Source organism: Malania oleifera, chromosome 6, assembly GCF_029873635.1.
Source record: "Malania oleifera isolate guangnan ecotype guangnan chromosome 6, ASM2987363v1, whole genome shotgun sequence".
Classification (NCBI taxonomy): domain Eukaryota; kingdom Viridiplantae; phylum Streptophyta; class Magnoliopsida; order Santalales; family Ximeniaceae; genus Malania; species Malania oleifera.
In genome coordinates this window covers 107,333,044-107,351,576 of record NC_080422.1, presented here as the reverse complement: position 1 = coordinate 107,351,576, position 18,533 = coordinate 107,333,044, and the positions used below count along the sequence as shown (strand labels likewise).

Here is an 18,533-nt window from a genome sequence, read left to right as displayed (position 1 = left end):
TGTAGAGAATCCTTCCACGATCCTCGTGGTAACTTCCGTTTTCTGATTCTAGCAACGATCGACGAAGAAATCTAGAGAGAGAGAGAGTAGGGAGAGGTTTAGAGAGAGAGAGAGAGATAAGTTTGAGATTTCTTAATGAAGAAGTAAAGAGAATTTCCCTTTATAGCCCTTTGACTCGGCCCAATTTCGTCGACGAATCTTTCACAAACTTCGTCGACGAATCAGTGGCCTCGTCGACGAATATGAGATCACCGATTTTTCCAAGACCCCTTGGCTTCTCCTCGTCGACGAGAAGAACACAGGCTTCGTGGACGAAATCCGACTTCGTTGACGAATCTGCTCTTTTACCAAAATGTCCATGTCTTTATATATATAAACTCATTATCACAGTTCGGGTTCTTACATTACAAGTACTAAATACTAGTTATGAGACTGTAAATATTCTATGTTGCAACTACTAAATTCTAGTTGAGTTAATGAGCCGTGCAATAATTTTCCCACAAAGGTGGGACACAATAAAGGAGATTGTGCATGCTTTTAGCTTATAAGACAAAGGTAGATGGTCTAACTAAGTGTTCACATGGGTTTACAAGAAGGTTCGTTAGAAGAATTTTGATTTCTTCATTCATAAATTCTACTTCATAGAGGTAGTCTAACCAAATAATTGATGTCCAGAACAAGGAAGATGAAGGATTCATAATAGTTGAATAAGACAAAATAATACATAGGAGATTGCAGTGTTATGGTTAAGATATATCTTATTTCTCAATTTCATTCATAATAGCAAAGTTATCTTGTTAGAATGAAATGTTTGATTATACCAACTAGAAAACTAGTTTAGTTCAAGCAAACCAAGGCACAACACTCCATTCAAAAGTCCTTAACTACAAACCCTAAATTTGAAAAGTTGACTACAAATATGAACCTTTATTCTAGCTTCAAGATTTCTAATAATGATCTCACTAAGGGTAACCGCAAAGCATACTTCCCCCCAATGATGTCATAAATATATATATATATATATATATATATATATATATATATATATATATATATATATATTGTGGATAAAATAGGGGAAAAAATTGTGGGTTGTATTTTCATGACTGATAAACAACCACATAAGAGGACACAAGATTAAAGGAATTAGTCAAATGTTGGAAGGAGTATTAAAGTAGAACTAAAAGGGAAATATGTGTAAGCTTCTAGCCCATTATATGGGGTATTTTTTTCTTGTCTGAAAGTTCAAAGCTACAATACAAACACCTTGAGGCTGACTAGTTGCCCACTACAACACAATATGCTCCACTACTTTACTCCTTATTTATAAAGATACACGCAACTGCAGAACTTATACATCACTAGTAGTTAGACATATGTAAGACATGCATGTTTGCAAACATTTACTAGTCAGTTTGATTCAAGAAATTCTTTAGGAGTTCTAAAACTGAGTGAAGAATTACTGGGCTTGGGCTTTAGTTCACTTAAGAATCCTGCCTGGACATTTCAATGAGATCTCATTAACCTTATAACATTCCCATGTAATCTGAATGTGTGTATTTGAACTAAATGCCTAATTACCATCTAAGATAAAGTAGTGCCACATGCACCAGTCATGGTGGAAGTAAACAAGAAACCAAGATTATTGATCCACAATCCATGATCATTGATCCTAAATCAAACATGAAAAAGGAAAAAGAAAAGAAAAAAGCATGTCACTATGAATAAATAAAGGAGACTTGTATGCCACAGATACCAGTAAACACTGGGCATCTTGGAATTATTTGGATATAAAAGATAATATCTCTCTACAAACATGATAAGTAGCATGTTAACATGAACAACCAATGACCTTTTTATGCAATGGATAACCATTCAAGACTGGGCATCTTAACATTAGTATAAGTGATAATAACATGTATTTGTTTGAACATTTAATCTCACTTCAGATTTTTCCCAGTATTCTTTTTTTATTGAAACCACATCACGTAATAAATTTATCAGTTTGAATAAAGGAAAGCATCTATTTACAATATCTGCGGACAAAAAGCTTTATATTGGGCAGACAGCCACATTTACAACCCATCATTTTATATCGACCATATATACAATTAAGAGTGATCAAGTTTATGTTTTCATGTACGTGTGCTGATCTGTATGCAAAGCAATCCACAGGAGATAGCTGGTGGCTCTTTACAAAATATGTTATGCTTGCTCCAGCACTATTCAGGACGAAAGCTTTGAAGATTAGGGAGGAAAGCTGACTTAAGCTTCTCGATTTCAGATGCAGTCACTTTGCACGATTCAAGGGATAACAAACATAAATTTTTTAAAGGCTTCAGATGACACAACCCATCATTGGTTATGCGGGAATTTGAAACATTCAGGGACACCAATGCAGTTAAACCTGCAATTACATGGAAAATTTTGTGAGCAGGCAAGTTTAGATTCATTACATTGGGGTTTGGTACTTTGTGCACCACTGAGAGAGAGAGAGAGAGAGAGATTTTTCCTTAAACACACAGTAAGCAATGAATCCTAATGCATCAGTTGCATCTTAATTAAAAATCTTGCTCACTAAAACTGACTGATGTAAAGACAATCAAAACTCTCAAGGGAAGGCACATGCAAAACACGTTAGGGTTTACTTAGAAATACCTAATTCCCAAAATGTGAACAGCTTTGTATACAAGGCATACACCTTTTCCCAGAGGCACACACCTCATATGGCTTTTTGATAAGTTGTATGCCAAACAAGACCTCTGTCTTGAATCACTAACATTATAGACATGATGAGGAAATTACTTACAAGCAAGAGCATTTCAGTCCGTCTTAAGATTACCATTTGTCTTTAAAATAATGTCTTACAGTCAGTAGGATATAATGATTTTCCTTTTTAGTGTACTTCAGGCTCAACTTGTATGTGTGTACTACATATGTTTCCCCTGTTTTTATTTTTTTAATTTTTAATTTTTTTATTTTTTGTCATTTTAGTAATATCCCTTGAGAGTTTAAACCAAGGAAAGAGAATTCTCTTCAAACCGTGTTTCTTGTTCAAGCATAAGTTGTTTTAGAATGGCCTACAAATGGTTTAAAAATAATAGTTAAATTTGCTTTTGAATTTTTTCTTAACTGTATAATCAATTCAAAGATATACGCAGTTTATATTTATCTATTTTTAATAAAAAAAGATCCATAGAAGTCCTACGCCTAAATGTTTCAATGCTGGTGCCTCATGAACCATTTTTTAAACATTGATGCAGACAACTGCACCCGTCCTTCAATTCTATTATGATACGGATTACAGAATACAGATTACAGAATACACATTTTTCCAGCTAAGATTGTGCACGGACACTCCTATATTGGACATTAAATCTACAGCTCTCAAACAATGTGTACGAAGTCATTATCTGAATGAGTAAAATGATAACTTAAATCAGCTAACCTGAATCAAGTTTACTTGGGGCAACATATAAAGAGCACAGGATCTTCACAGTAAAAAAATAAAAAATAAAAACAAGAGAAAGAAATGAGAGAATATACCAGAAACCAATTCCAAGGTTTTATCAGTTAGGCTGCAGTTCTGAGACAGGTTCAGCAGGGTTAAAGAACTTAGATCTTTGATATTTTTCACACCAGCATCGGTCAATCCTCCACCACACATTTCCAAAGATTGAAGGTTCTTGAAGTCTGGGAAAGAAAGAAATAAATGTCAGAAACAATGAATCATAAAAGAATCTATTACATCAACAGTTCTACATATGCATTAGGGTTTCCCTATATCTTACTTTATTCTACTACTGAAAGTAAAGACCAGGTGGAAGCAGTAAAATTTAACATTAATAACATCTATTGAATTAAATCCCTTAGTCTAATTCTGTGATTTTAGATTTCTACTATTGGGGCCATCAGCAACAAGGACTTCAATTTCTCATAGTAGATCAATCACATTGTCAAATATACAAGGAACATAAAAGAGCCAAAATGCACTCATTTAATAAGGAAAAGAAGTCGATATATTTTACAAGTCAGTTATTCCCCCTTAAGCAGTGTGGGCAACAATTCAATCTTGTCAGACATGTTACTTTATGAAGACAACATTTGCCCTTATTTGGATAGGACGTAGAAATGAAAATCACTGCAAACAGCTGTAGCTTGACATCATCCTCAGATCATGTAGTTAAAGAATACATATGTGACAATAAACAGCGACGAGATGCAGGACAATGACAATCACTTGGACAAATGCATGCGCATTATGAAATAAAACAAGACTGACTTAATGTCATGCGTAAGTGTCTTCATAGAAATTTATCTCACGAACACATATGATGTCAAACTCTTGGTGAAAAAATGGGAAGTCAGATTTCTGGGATATAATTCATCCAAACGAGTCTGGCTACAAAGAAAAATATAATATCCAACGGGAATACTTGAAATATGAACAAATTAAAGAAAGGTAGTTTCCACATACATCGCAGACAGTTTGTTCCCAAGTCTGAAATACGAGCCCCAAAAAGATCCAGATGAGTCAATCTGGTTAGACCTACATCATTAAAAAGAGAAAAATAAAAATGGCAATGACATGGATGAATCTTTTAGGACATAATATAATTTTTTATGCATGTGCATATAGTAATTTGAGAAGATACATTATCTCATACAGTTTTTTAAGGCTGACCTTATATTCAGAATACATAAGTTGGTGGATTTAGGACATATGGTCAGTGGGGTTCATGCATAATGCGTGAAATTCTTTTGTTAGTTTTATAAGATTTAAATTTCTACAAATATTCTTCTAATTTTTATTTTACAATTATTCATTCATAATCATAAATTAATATAGTATCAATTTAGAAGAAATGTTATGCGTTCAATACGGCAAGAATAACAATTTAGGTTCACCTCAAATTAAGGCTCGTAATGCACTTAAATTTTTTTTTAAAAAAATTAACAAAATATTTAAAGAAATATAAGAATCTAGCTTTAAACAAAGACTGAAATCATAAAAAATATAAGAGATCAATATGGCAAAAATAACAATTTAAGGGCTCATAACAAAATAACTCAAATAGAATCAGCCCCCAAATCATTTTTACTTGGACCTAGGCCCCATGTTGGGTGGGTGCAATCCCAAAAAAGCTTGCTGGTCTAAGCCTGTTACGTGCATACTATATAGAGATTTTTGTAAATTGAGTGGGGGCTATAGCCCACACTCATTTCAATGTAGATCTGCCCATGCGTAACACGACAACAACAATCAAGCCACAAGTTCCACTAGGCGAGGCTGGCTACGTAAAATTTCTTCCACCCTTCTGCACAATCTAGGGCAATATCCTCCAAAAATTGGGGTGCTGTCAAATCATTACTATTTTTGTCCAAGTTTATTCTATTTCTATTCCTTGCTCTCCTATTGCCACTGAATACAACTTACCACCCTCCACACTAGTATGCCATTTGGCCAACACTGCAAGTGTCCAAACCATCATGACCATCCTTCCCTTAGGTGCTATGCCTTGCTTACCACAGACATGTCCATTCCTTAATTTGTCTTTTAGAGTTATAACGCTCATCCACGTTAGTATACTTATCTTCGCAATTTTTACTTTTTGAAAATGTTGTTTCTTAGTTGACGAAAATTATGAAACGTATAGCATAGTTGGTCTTATGGTTGTCATATGAAACTTCCCTTTTAACTTTAGTGGTATTCTACAACCACACGACAAACCCAAAGCATTTATTTATTTTACCCAACTTGCTTTAACACAATGTATTACAACTTCAATTTCTCCTTTGGCTTGCATAATAAATCCAAGGTACTGAAATTTATTAGTGCAAAGAACTAATCATTAAGTTTAATATTCTCAATTATTAGCCCCCAAAAATGACTGAAATTACATTTTATGTAACCTACCTTGCTTCTAGTTCTAATTATCTTAAAACTTAAATCTGTAGATGCTAAAGCTTCTCTCTATAATTCCAACTTGGATTATACTCCAACTCCACCTCTAGTCTCATAAATCAAAACAATATTATTTGCAAACAGACAACCATGGAATCTAGTTTTAGATACCATATTAAGTTCATCCATAACTAAAGCAAAACAATAAGGACTCAAAGAAGACCCTTAATGTACAGCAATTGTTAATTGAAATTTGATAGAATATCCACCTATCCTAACACCAATCATTACTCCATCATATATATCCTTAGTAGCATCTATACGCCTACTACATACTCCATTTTTTTCCCCCTAGAAATCAATATACAACTTACATAGGGTCCCTATGGTCGGCTTTCTCTTGAAGTCTATAAAAACCACTGGCAAGTTCCTTTTCTTTTCCCCAAACTTTTCCATTAATATTCTTAATAGATATATTGATTCTGTAAGTAACACTCTGCTATCAAATACTGGATTTGTCTGTATACATGAGGCAATTAGGACCTCGACATGAGCAATTGACATTGAAGAGAAGAAATAACTCAACTCAGAAAGCCAGCATATGGTTTCAAATAGATGAAATTTCTTCTCTTGCTATCAATTACTAGATTTTGTTGAACTACAAGCATCAACTGAATGCAAGTGTTCATCTCATATGATAAACCAAGTAATTCAACTGCTTTCGAACAAAACAGAAAAAACCACAAACATACCAAAGTGAACCTAAAGCTAAGAGGAATAATCATCACCATCATCATCGCTGTCGTCATCTAAAAGTACAAAGGCTTACTTGTAAGAACAGCTAACCCAGTATCTGTAATTTTCCAAGTATCCAAATTCAGTGATTTGAGAGATGACAAACTCGATAACTTTTTTAAACCACCGTCAGTTACTAAGGTGAACGACAGATTTAGATTCTCCAGATTAGTAAGACCTTCAAAACAAAAAAGAATAAGATAACACATAAGTTATGCTTTCAATCAAAACAAGCATTGAAAAGATAGACATAATCTTATAGACATAATCTTTATCTGATCACCAGAAAAAACTACACTGCATCACTTAGAATCCACAAGTACACAACATACATAAATCTTTTCATCCCTAAAAGCCTAATAGAAAAAATATTTTCATCCCCAAAATTCACTAAAAATAGAAAAGTAGTAAACTAAAATTCTGAGAAAAAATAAAACCATAGTAATAAAAGCAGCTGAAAGGAATGAAAAAAACCACTTGAGCTTCATCTAGTTAATGATTTTCAATAACATAGTCAAATATGAGCTCCAAAAAGGAAGAAACCATATAATACCAAAAGCCTGGTGATAAAGAAAAAATGTGTAACTGAAGCAGCAGAAGTAGGCAACTTTCAAACCCTTGATTACCTTGACATTGCCAAGGTATGTGGTCAGTGGCAGATCCAGGACCTCTAGCGAGTGGGGGCTGAGGCTCTCATACATAATGCATTTTAAAATTTATTATAATATATATATATTTGCAATTAATCATTCATAATCATAAATTATTGTAAGATTTTTCTATCCATTGCAGAAACTAACCACAAGAAATTTTTTGCAAATGATGTAGAATCCCATGAATCACAAGAATTATTAGTCTTTTCAACAAATCATTGGATTCCACATCTCTTGTGAAAATTTATTGCAATAGCTTTCTTGTGATACATATAATGTTTCATTATTATAAATTATAATATTAATTTAGATAAAGCATTAGGGTATTAATTAAGAAAAAGTCAACTTTCCACTACATTAGGTTTTCTCCTCAATTGGATTTTATTCTCTGTCTCTCCATTTTTTTATTTTTATAATTTTGAAAAAGTCCCAAATTTTGTTTGTTTCGACTTGGACCTCGTGTAGTAGCAAATTGGGTGGGTTTAATCCCCCCCCCCTCCCCCCCAAAAAAAGAGTTATTTTAAGCCTATTTACGTATATGATATGAGGAATACAAGAACTTTTTTGTTAATTGGGTGTGGCCTATAGACCACACTAAACACATGTGGATCTACCCATGCATGTGGTGTTGTCAACTCATGTGCCGAGGCAATAGCAGGAGATAGCTTGTCATGGGTTATCTCGTGGCACTTCGGTGAGATCACTCTATGTTGCTAAGGAGGGTGCACATAGATGCTCCGTTGTTTGAGAACAAACTCAACATGGTTAGGGATGGGCAAGGTTGTGGCCATGGTCATTCATAGAGTTGCTACAGTAGTTGGTTACGGTTAGTGTTCCCAGATGGTTAATTCGAGTATGTGTCAAGTGCCTTGTCAAAATATGGTGTTTGCTTGTGTGTGGAACAAATTATGGTTAAATAGAAATTGTCCGCGAAACAAGGTGTTGACCTGCAGGTTGTGTGCGGTGTCAATGACAAAGGCTGCAGTGTTGACATGTTGACCCAGATGAGGTGGTTACTTGACAGTTTACCTTATAGGGGGGGTCAACATGCATGCTTGCCTGAAGGATAATTTGAAGGTTGACATATGGTAATGTTCCTAACCACATATTTGTAGAAATAGTCAGTTATGCCTCGTTGGCAAATTTTGGCTGCATCTAGCACAACCTAAGCAATTGGGGTTGTCAATTGCTGATCCTAGACAATTGGGGATGCCAATTGTATAAATATGAGATGAAGTGGCATGGAATGTGGAGGTGAATTGGTCCTTGATGTTCCTACACATGTCTAGAGAGTTTAATCCTTGAATAAGAATACAGGCTAGGAGTTGTTGCTCCTATAAACTTTGTTGCCTTATAAATATGCTATGCTCACTTTACACACTTGCACGATTAACCAACCAATTGAATTGTGTTTCATTGGCTTAACCAAGTGTCACTTGGTGACATCACAGTGTCAAGGAGAGGCGTGAGAACTTAGATCCTGTGACAATTGCTATCAGAGCCTAGTTTAGTGATGGCAAACTCCAATTGACTGGATAGAGTGGATCGGTTGGAGAACTTCCTTGGTTTTCCATAGACAAATGACACAATTCCATTTGCGGTACAGAGCATTTAACCAAAGAATTGGTTGAACTGAGGCAACATCATGTTTATTTCATGGTTGCTACAGTAGCCAAGATTTCGACCTTGCTAAATGACATGACGACCCTCACAGAAACCGTGATGGCAAACTTGATTCTGTCAATGGTGAGATCATTCTTGTAAAAAGAGTCATTTTCTTAAGTTTTGGTCGGAGTGAGGCCTCTTATAAGATTCGAGTCCCTGAACCAAAAGTCCTTTGAAGGAAGTTGTAGTGCAAAGAGCCTCAAGAATTTTTCAACAGATATAGAGTAGTATTTCAAGGCTGCCAACATTCCAGAGAATGAAGGAGTTCCCATAATGTTGATGTATCTATTAGAAGATGCTAAACTATGGTGGCACACTCAGAAAGAGGACGATCAAATGCAGATAGACCTCAAATTGAGACTTGGGAGACCCTTAAGTGATTGAAATTCCTTCCTTGCAACATTTCTTGGGTTGCAAGAGGTGCCCTTAAATGCTTGCAGTAGACCAAATTTATGCGGGATTATGTCAAGGAATTTAGTTTCTTGATGTTGGACATCAAGAACATCTTAGAGGAAGACAAGTTCAACTTTTTTATGGTTTACAACCATGGGAACAAATGGAATTGCAGAGACAAGAGCTTAAAGATTTCCCTACAACCATTGCAACAGTAGATGACTTGGCTGATTTTAGAATCAAAGTTACGATTGAGGGTTCCAAGGCCAAGCCAAAGACAAAGACAAAGGCAAGACTAAGGAAGAGATGAGGAAGAAAAGGATAAGTGGGATAAATCAAAGGGTGGAGGCAATAGTCAGAATAAGAGGAAGGATACTTCTCAAAATCCTCAAATATTTGGTTGTTTCATATGTAGTTGTTAATGGTTATTTAGTCATTTAGCATTATTATTATTGTGTTAGAGTTTGGTTAGTAATAAGTATTAGTAAGGGTATTATAGTCATTCCAATTGTACTTGACATATATTATAAATGGAGGGAGAGACCTATCAATGTTTTTAGGTCTTCCATTTTACCAAATTATTCAACATGGTATCAGAGCATGATTTTGAAACCTAAACCCTAAATGTCACCACCATCAAATCCGAAGCCTAAAACCCAAAATCTGCTGCATGTCTAACATCATAGAAGAATTTCCAGCAGTAGTATAACCCTAGGAAACAGCCAGCCAGCAGCAGAAGGTCAGACCAGTTGCTGGAATTTTCTGGGCAACACTGCCAGCTTGAGAACATCAAATCTACCACTGATTTTGCAAAACCAACACCAAAGTCACCCACAGACACTGCTGACCTGCCCCCACTGAAATCCCATTTCCATGCAGTGTCCTATGTGCCCTCACGCGCCAGTCGAAGGCTGCCAGGGTCGACCCCACGCACTGGTGCGTGAAGCCAGTTTCAGGCATGGTTTTGACCTGAAATCATCTAGCAGCGATCCAATCCCTCTATTAGCATGCTATTAGAGTTTTTCATGATGCGTTTTGCCCAAAAAACTCACCTTTTTTAATTCTCATGTGTGTCACCCAAGGAATGGTTGTTTGATGCTTCATGAAGCTGTTTATCAATGGTTATTGAGTTTACTGGATCTGAAACAGTGGGATTTGCTGTGTTTTTGATTCAATGTTCTAACATTGATTGATGCAGAGATCTCCATGGGAAACCTACTTGGTCCAATAAGTCTCTTGCTGACAGTGATTTTACAGTTAGTGCTTGAAACCATTCCACTAGGGAGTTGACTACATCATCTACCGTGTTCTGAGAAGAGTATAAAAATCTTCTCCACATGATTTAACTACTTCAAATCCAGTCTTCTACATCTAGCACTATTGTGGCCATTCAGGTACAACTGGGCTTCTTGCCTCTTCATCCTCCTCACCATTGGTTATCGACTCTGGTGCCTCCTACCATATGACAGGGAGTCCTAATTTATTTCAGTCCATAAAACCTACTACTTTATCCTCCAAGGTTACTCTTGTCAATGGTCTGGCGACATTAGTCTCTGATTGTGACAATATTCTTTTGTGTCCTTCCATCCTCTACCTTCTGTGTTATATGTGCCCAAATTTCCTTTGGACCTGTTATCGGTTAGTCAATTAACTAAATCACATGATTGTTTTTTAACTTCTTTCATTTTTATTGTGTTCTTTAAGATCCAAACAAAGTAGAAGATTGGAAAGGGCTTGAGAAGGATGGTCTGTGCTATTTCAATGGTAATGGTAGATTCAGTTCTTGTCATAGCTTCTTCAATTTCTATCCATGACATTTCTTTGGATCAATGGCATGCTCATTTGGGCCATCCATTACTTCAAAAATTGCCACAAGTTTTTCCTATGTTTTAAGTCTATTTCCCATTTTGAGTGTTCTGTGTGTCAATTAGGAAACATACTAGGACATTTTTCCATCTAAAGTTGAGTCTTATAGTAAATCATTATTTTCTTTCTTTCATTCAGATATTTGAGGTCCATTTAGAGTCAAGAATTCGATTGGTCATCAATATTTTGTGTCTTTTGTGGATGATTTTTCACATATGACCTGGATATATTCGTTAAAAGACAAGTCTGAATTTCTTAATGTATTTACTCAGTTCTATAAGGAAATAAAAACCAGGTTGGAATTAGTATTCAAATTGTTTTATCAGATAATGCACTTGAATTTGTTCAAAATGAGCTTCAGACTCTTTGCTTGGCCAAAGGAATTATTTGCTATAGAAGGAACATAAATATATGGGATTAGTAGCCCAAAACTACGGAATTTCTTGGTCCTTGGAAACTAACATTTCCATGGATGAAAGATCCACTTAAATCCATAAAGCATGTGCAACCAAATTCATGTCAAAGTGCTTACACCAAAAACTAGTTGATTGTTGCAAGGAATACACATGAATTTCCCCATAAGGAATAGATATGAAAATTTACATAAGAGTTCAAAATCTATTCCGAAGTCCCAATGATCTGGACAGAAAGTAAAGGTTGGGGGGGGGGGGGGGGGAACAAAGAAAATTAATAATCAATGAATTTCGACAGAGCAAAGCACAGAAGCAGCATAATAAGAAATTAGTCATCATAGCACAACAAACACAAACAGGTGGAGTTTGGTTGGTGGAATTAGGACAGAAATGGAATAAAAAAGCAGCCTCTGAATCATTCAGTTTTATGACAGGACTAGGAATGTAATTCCATGCAGAATCACGATTCTTGTGTACAACGGAATTGTGATTCCAGTACAAATGACAGGAATGGGTCTTCATTCCACAGAATTGACTCAATTTTCAAGCTTTCTAAAATACCCTTGCCCTAACCCTTACCCATTCATGCCCAGCAACCCTCTCCCATTGATTTAATCTCCCTCCTGAGTCATGCCCTGCAACTTGACATTACAGCAACTACGACAACATCAACAATGCAGCAATTCCAGCTCCTAGTTATGGTCTGCAACAAGCAGCCTTGCCCTGCAACAATGTGATTATAGCAGATTGGCGACAAGCTATGTCCTTTGACGAAGAAACCACGACACTGCAGATCTGATTTCTCTCTCCAGTAGCTCCAGCTAAAACACATCACGGCAGCTCCACAGCTGCGCAAAAGATGCACCAGCAGGTGTCTAACCCCCTCACTTCCCCCTCCCCAAACAAATTCCTCCACCGAAAACTCAAATTCAAATCCAAATGCATCACCAGCATCTATCTATTCTCCAGAAAGAAATTTAAAAATAAAAAATAAAATCAAAATTAACATCTTGATGAAAGTGTATTTTTGGAAAATGCGATGTCTTTTATTCCTTCCCCACAACCATTCTGCAAGAGTATCTGAACACATTAATCACATTCCGAACACAATTCCATTACTGCCTTGATTCCGTTCCTACTTCAATTCCATTCCACAAACCAATTTGGGGGGGGGGGGGGGGGAGGAAAAGTGAATGGTTCATTCAGAACTCAAATAAGTCAGTCGCCTCCCAGAAGCATTTTTACATTATCATCAATTATTTCACCCAGCTTTCATTATTAGCCCAAAATAAAAGTTAGATTTTCGTGTGCATTACAATCATGTGATGTAATATGTAATAAAACAAATAAATAAAAATTATAGGAATTAAAAAAAAAATTGCATATATTTTGAAAGAAGGAAAGAAAAAATTTTTTAGATTGAAAGGAAAGCTGGTCAAGATGCCAAATTCAACACTTCAACATGCAAATGACACTAATATGAAATAGCCAAACTAAGGAAATTAAATCAAGGTAACAAGATGAAGCTCAGCGCTTTCATTAGTCAAAACTGTTGCTGTAAACCAATCATATCCTACAGATGCCTGATGCATGTGGTGACAGATTCCTAACCTGAAAGATGACGAAGCCCATTGCTTCCAACTTCAGTATCAGACAACTCCAGACTTTTCAAAAGTGAGTGACCTGAGGAGGGACAAGAAAAAGAAAGAAAAAAAAAACATTATTTTTGCAGAAAAAAATTAGCACTTGCGGATAACCGTATATTAAATACTATCCCAGAAGATTATTGGAACATACTGTTCCTTTCAGTTAGAAGCCTTGGGAGCAGGCCCACCCAAAAAACAAAGAACAAAATTCAACCAACACCAGTGTAAGAGTCATAGTGTACATATGTTACTTAGAAGACCAACATAAAAAGAACTGTCCAAATTTGCATGGCTACTGCCAAGATAAAATAAACCTAAACTTAAAAATTTGTCAACATACAATTAATTTTCTTTTGAACTGGGACAGGCACACATTCTCTCACCATACCTAACATGCGTTTTGTGTGTGCGCATGGATTCCAATGCTCCATTTAACTGCTATGAAGATGTGGAAAGATATGAAAAATTAAGGTAATGATTTGAATAAACGATGAAGATTCAAAGATTTCTTTTCTTTTCCCTCACAGGCTCAGCAACTAAATAGAGGATTAAACAATTCATGAGCCCTACCAACACAGCCCTCTGCCATTTTCCCCTCTTTAAGAAACCAACCATCAATGCCACTTTTCTTTCCCTTCACACATTTCATAATGCAATGGCTCTTTCTATTTCCTTGTGCATTAATAGACAAATAAAATTCTCAAATAAAAAGCTTTTACACCCTAGAAATCGATCCATCGCCTCCCCTCATGGCCCCATACCCCTCCTGGGAATGATGGGGGCCATAGGCAAAAAAATTAATTGAAAAAAAAAAAAAAAAACAAGAGAAAAGTCTTGCCCTGTTGTGAAGGAACCTTTCCCTTTGGCAGTGAGGGAATTGTGAATTTTATCAAATAATGTGCTCAAAACAGAATCAGCAGGTTTTTTGTCTTTCGCTAATCCTTAAAAGTAAAATTAAATGTTAAAATGGTTCACAAAACAAAAAAGGCTATGTATTGGCCAAGGATAACGCCATTGATAATGGTGCAGACAACCATGTATTGGCCAAGGATAATGCCATTTATAATGGTGCAGATGGCTGTGTATTGGCCAAGGATAACGCCATTTATAATGGTGACTGACATCCTGCACAAAAGATTTCATAGGTTATGTGGCTTGTACAAATTCATTTGGAAAATGCTAGTCAGTTATCATACTGCTTTACAAAACCTGGTTGCAAGGCTTTTAAATGGAACACATCACCTGACCTTGAAATGCAAGGCCTTCGAATAATATCTTAAATAGAGCAACACATGTCAAAGACTGCATAATTCAATTCAAATTACTGTTGCACTGATTTGAACATAATGATGCGGTGATTCCAATACATAAAATAAAAATTCAAAGCCAAGAAAGAAAGTGTGTGCATGAGTTGAGAAAAAGTTCAACTGTCAAAATTTTGACCAAAACATTACTTTAAAAATGGGTTTGACCACATGCTTGCATTAACTGCTTTCCAGAGAAAGCCACAAGACCCACAGCAGCAGGAAAAGTCTAAAGAGACCACCTGGAGGCAAAACTCCAGAGCTTTATGGCTCAAGGAGGGGAACAGGAACACTAGTGTCTTCGACCAAATGAACATGCTCACTGAACATTCAGCAGTTGTCAAGATTGAAATTGAGGGGGAGACTTTAGTTGAAGAAGAGAATATTAATAAGGGCATTTGTGATTTCTGCAAGGACCTTTTACTGAACCTGCAGTTTGGAGACCAGCAGTGGATGGCATCATGTTCAACTTCCTTGATTCTACCACAGTGCTCTGGCTTGAAAGGCCCTTTTGTTAAAAGAAAATTTATCAAGCTCTCAAGGATAGTAATGATGATGAAGTGCCTAGCTCCAATAGTTTCTCCTTAGCTTTTTACCAAGAAAATTGGGGTCTTCTCAAGCAGGACATTCTCAGCATTTTTGAGGACTTCAGAACAAGCAGGTTTGTAAGTTGCATTAATTCAACATTACCTTGATTCCCAAGAAAACCGGATCTTGCAACGGTAAGAATTTTCACGCAACCAGCCTTGTGTGATGTATCTACAGATTCTGCCCAAACGTCTAGCTTATAAGGGCTAAAAGAGCAACATTGGACAGCACCACCATGAATTCATATCAGGCAGGCAAATCACGGACACAACCCTCATCACTAATGAGGTTGTGGATGCTTATTGTAAGGATAGGAAAAGGGGGTTTGTTTATAAGCTTGACATGGAGAAGGCTTTTTATCATATAAATTGGAACTTTCTCCCTCATATTCTTAGAAGAATGGGTTTCAGGGAGCTGTGGTGTAAATGGATTGAACAATGAATTACTACCCCAATTTTTCCAGTGTTCATCAATGGCAACCCTTTGGACCTTTTTCTTCTTCGAGAGGCCTAAAGCAAGGTGAGCCCCTTATCCTTCTTGTTTATATTGGTAATGCAAGTTTTGAGCCTCCTTGAATAAAGCCCCTGAAGGAGGCCTCCTCAAAGGTCTCAATATAGGGAAGAATGGGAGTGTCATGGAAGTTTCTCTTCTTTTCACAGCTGGCACCATTATTTTTTGCAAAGAGGATCCTCAGCAAATACTTAACCTTGGATACATTCTGCTTGGGTTTGAGGCAGTCTCAAGTCCGAAGGTGAATTTGGGTAAAAGTGAAGTTAATCCAGTTGGGACAGCACCAAGGGGCTCAGCTTGGCCTTTTGGATTGCAAACTGGGGACTCTTCCATTACCTACCTTGGTCTCCCTCTTGGAGCAAAATTCAAAGACAAAGGAGTTTGGGATCCCCAATTGAAAGGTTGGGGTCTGAGAAGAAGTCAGCTGGCAGGAAAAGGAACTATATACCAAAACGTGGGAGACTTACCCTTGTCAAAAGCACCTTGATTAATCCCTTGGTCTATTATGTCCCACTGTTCTATACCTTGCTCAGTTGCCCGAAGGCTTGAAGGAATTCAAAGGGGATTTCTTTGGGGGAAATTGGGGGAGGAATTTAAATATCATCTGGTCAAATAAGGGGTTGTTAAACAACCTATTCTAAATTGATACTTAGGGCAATGAGCCATCTATAATTTCAGCAAACCCACCTTGGGAAATGGTTTCGAAGGTTCATGAAGGAAAAGAACCACCTTTTCGAGGAATCACTTCTAAATATGACCTTCAACACAATGGTTGGATCACAAAGGTCTGGAGAGGATCTTAGAGTGTTGGGAGTCTGGAATTCCTCAGGAAAGGTTGGGATGATTTTCCCACCTTATCAATTTTCAAGTGGGAAATGGAGGAAACATATTCTTTTGTAATGAAGATAACATTTTCTATTTTGAGTTTGGCTTGCGATAAGGATGCCCATGTCAGTAATCACTTTTGAGTTACAGATGAAAGGATTTTCCCTTTCTTTTTGGAACATTCCCTCAGTCAGAAATGTCTTAAATGGACCATCTTACAGCTTGTACAAATTTCGTCATCGGAACACTACTAATGATCCAAAGTGGATCTGATAACAATGATAGGATCATGGTTAGATCTTTTCACAGCCTCAAACCATCAGAAGCAACCAGTAACAACTTCCCTTGGAAACCCATGTTGAACAGCAGCCCCCACTTGCATATTTTGCATGGGAGGCAACTCTTGGAAAGATTCTAACCATTGATAACCTACAGAAAAAGGGCTGCCCCTTGGTAATAGGTGCTTTCTATGTTTGGATAAGGCTGGATCCATTGCCCACATCCTCTTGCACTGCTCGACAAACTTTTGGAACTTGGCCACTTCTTTGACCGGGCAGCAGTGGGGTACTACCAGATCATTGGAGGAAAAATTATGGGCCCAGAAAGGTATCTGATCCATCAAGGGAAGGAGGAAAGCTTTGAACCTCATTCCCCTTGCCATATTTTGGTTTGTTTGGAGTGAAAGAAATATGAGAGCTTTTGAAGGATTGGCCTTACAAATTAATAAAGACTGTTGGGTTGCTATTATAACAAGCTGGCATAGTGGGTTGTGTATGAATGATTCCCTTGTATTTCTTGATTTATACACTGTGGAGTGGTAATCTTTTTTGTTGTTGTTTGTATTTGGTGGCATCCCTTGATGCCCTAAATAAATTTTTCTTCGCTGATTCATAAAAAAAAAAAAAATCACAGAATCCCAGACACAACACACAAGAAAGAAAGAGATGGAGAAACTGACAAAGCTTGATTGAATGAATAGTTTTTAACCTTAAAGACCAACTTTAAAAATAAAAAAAAAAAATTGTTAGGACTTAGGACTAGACAATGGGATGATGTACCAATGCAGGACACCTTACTATATCTGCCAATATATCATATCCCCTTCAACAAGCTCCAATACCTACAGCAGTCTGTAAATAATCCAATAGAAACCAACATTCGTGGAACTCATTTACTGCAGATTCATTTAACTGCTATAAAAGAAAATCATTAGTCGTACAAACAAAAAGCCTAAATTTAACGGATATAAGAGAATGCCATCACCAAACACTAATGATCAAAACCGAAAACTTAATTGTCACTTTAGAAGTTAACACATCATTTTCACATTCAAGAACTTCCACTTGATGCATCCACCTGTAGTGTCACAAGCCAAGCTTGTTTAGGGCATTATGCTTGCCTGTGAACACTTGTGTATATTAGATGGGTAACCATAATGAAAATAGTAATTCATGTTTTATTCATTGAGTGTGATAATGTCTTAGTATGAAATGGGAGTATGATTCCTTGATTAGTTTTGTGCTTCCTAGAGGCAAAGCTAGAATAACATAGAAAGCTAATTAGGGGAGGGTGAATGTCCATCAATCATTGTAAACTTGACTAGATTTTGTAAATGTGTTTAGCCAACTAGTTTCCCTCGCTAAACACATATAGGGGTGTTAAGAAGGAATTGCGCTGCTTTATTGTTCATCACATGACTTTTGTCTACTTGTATATTTGTTTACTGCTTTTGTTTGACTTTGTATTCAATGGTTAAGAATTTGTTCATGTGGTGAAACCATGATACACTTTGGGCTAACTAGTCAAGCACTATAACTAGTGGTGTATGAACCTTCACGAGGTATGAAGTTTTCCGCCTGTGATAGTTGGTATCAAAGCTTGGTTTAATTGCTTCATAAATCAGTTGCCTTCGTGTTGGATTGGGTGAAGCATTGGTATACTAACACTAAGAGAATTGCGGCATTAGAAAC

At 36.6% G+C, this 18,533-nt stretch overlaps 1 protein-coding gene across 5 annotated transcripts in view; it reads right to left on the bottom strand.

Annotated features, from left to right (window-relative positions):
- Nucleotides 1-1,921: 1,921 nt before the first annotated feature.
- LOC131157871 (uncharacterized) overlaps nt 1,922-18,533 on the bottom strand; it is a 65,935-nt gene continuing 49,323 nt past the window's right edge. For 3 of the 5 annotated variants that reach the window (XM_058112297.1, XM_058112300.1, XM_058112298.1), the window contains 5 exons: nt 13,302-13,373; nt 6,735-6,878; nt 4,478-4,549; nt 3,547-3,693; nt 1,922-2,407 (listed from right to left, as the gene is read on the bottom strand). In XM_058112297.1, the coding sequence (XP_057968280.1) occupies nt 2,223-2,407; nt 3,547-3,693; nt 4,478-4,549; nt 6,735-6,878; nt 13,302-13,373 (620 nt within the window). In that variant the 3' untranslated portion in view covers nt 1,922-2,222. The remainder of the gene's footprint in view (nt 2,408-3,546; nt 3,694-4,477; nt 4,550-6,734; nt 6,879-13,301; nt 13,374-18,533) is intronic. The other 2 variants (XM_058112299.1, XM_058112301.1) reach the window with 1 other exon arrangement.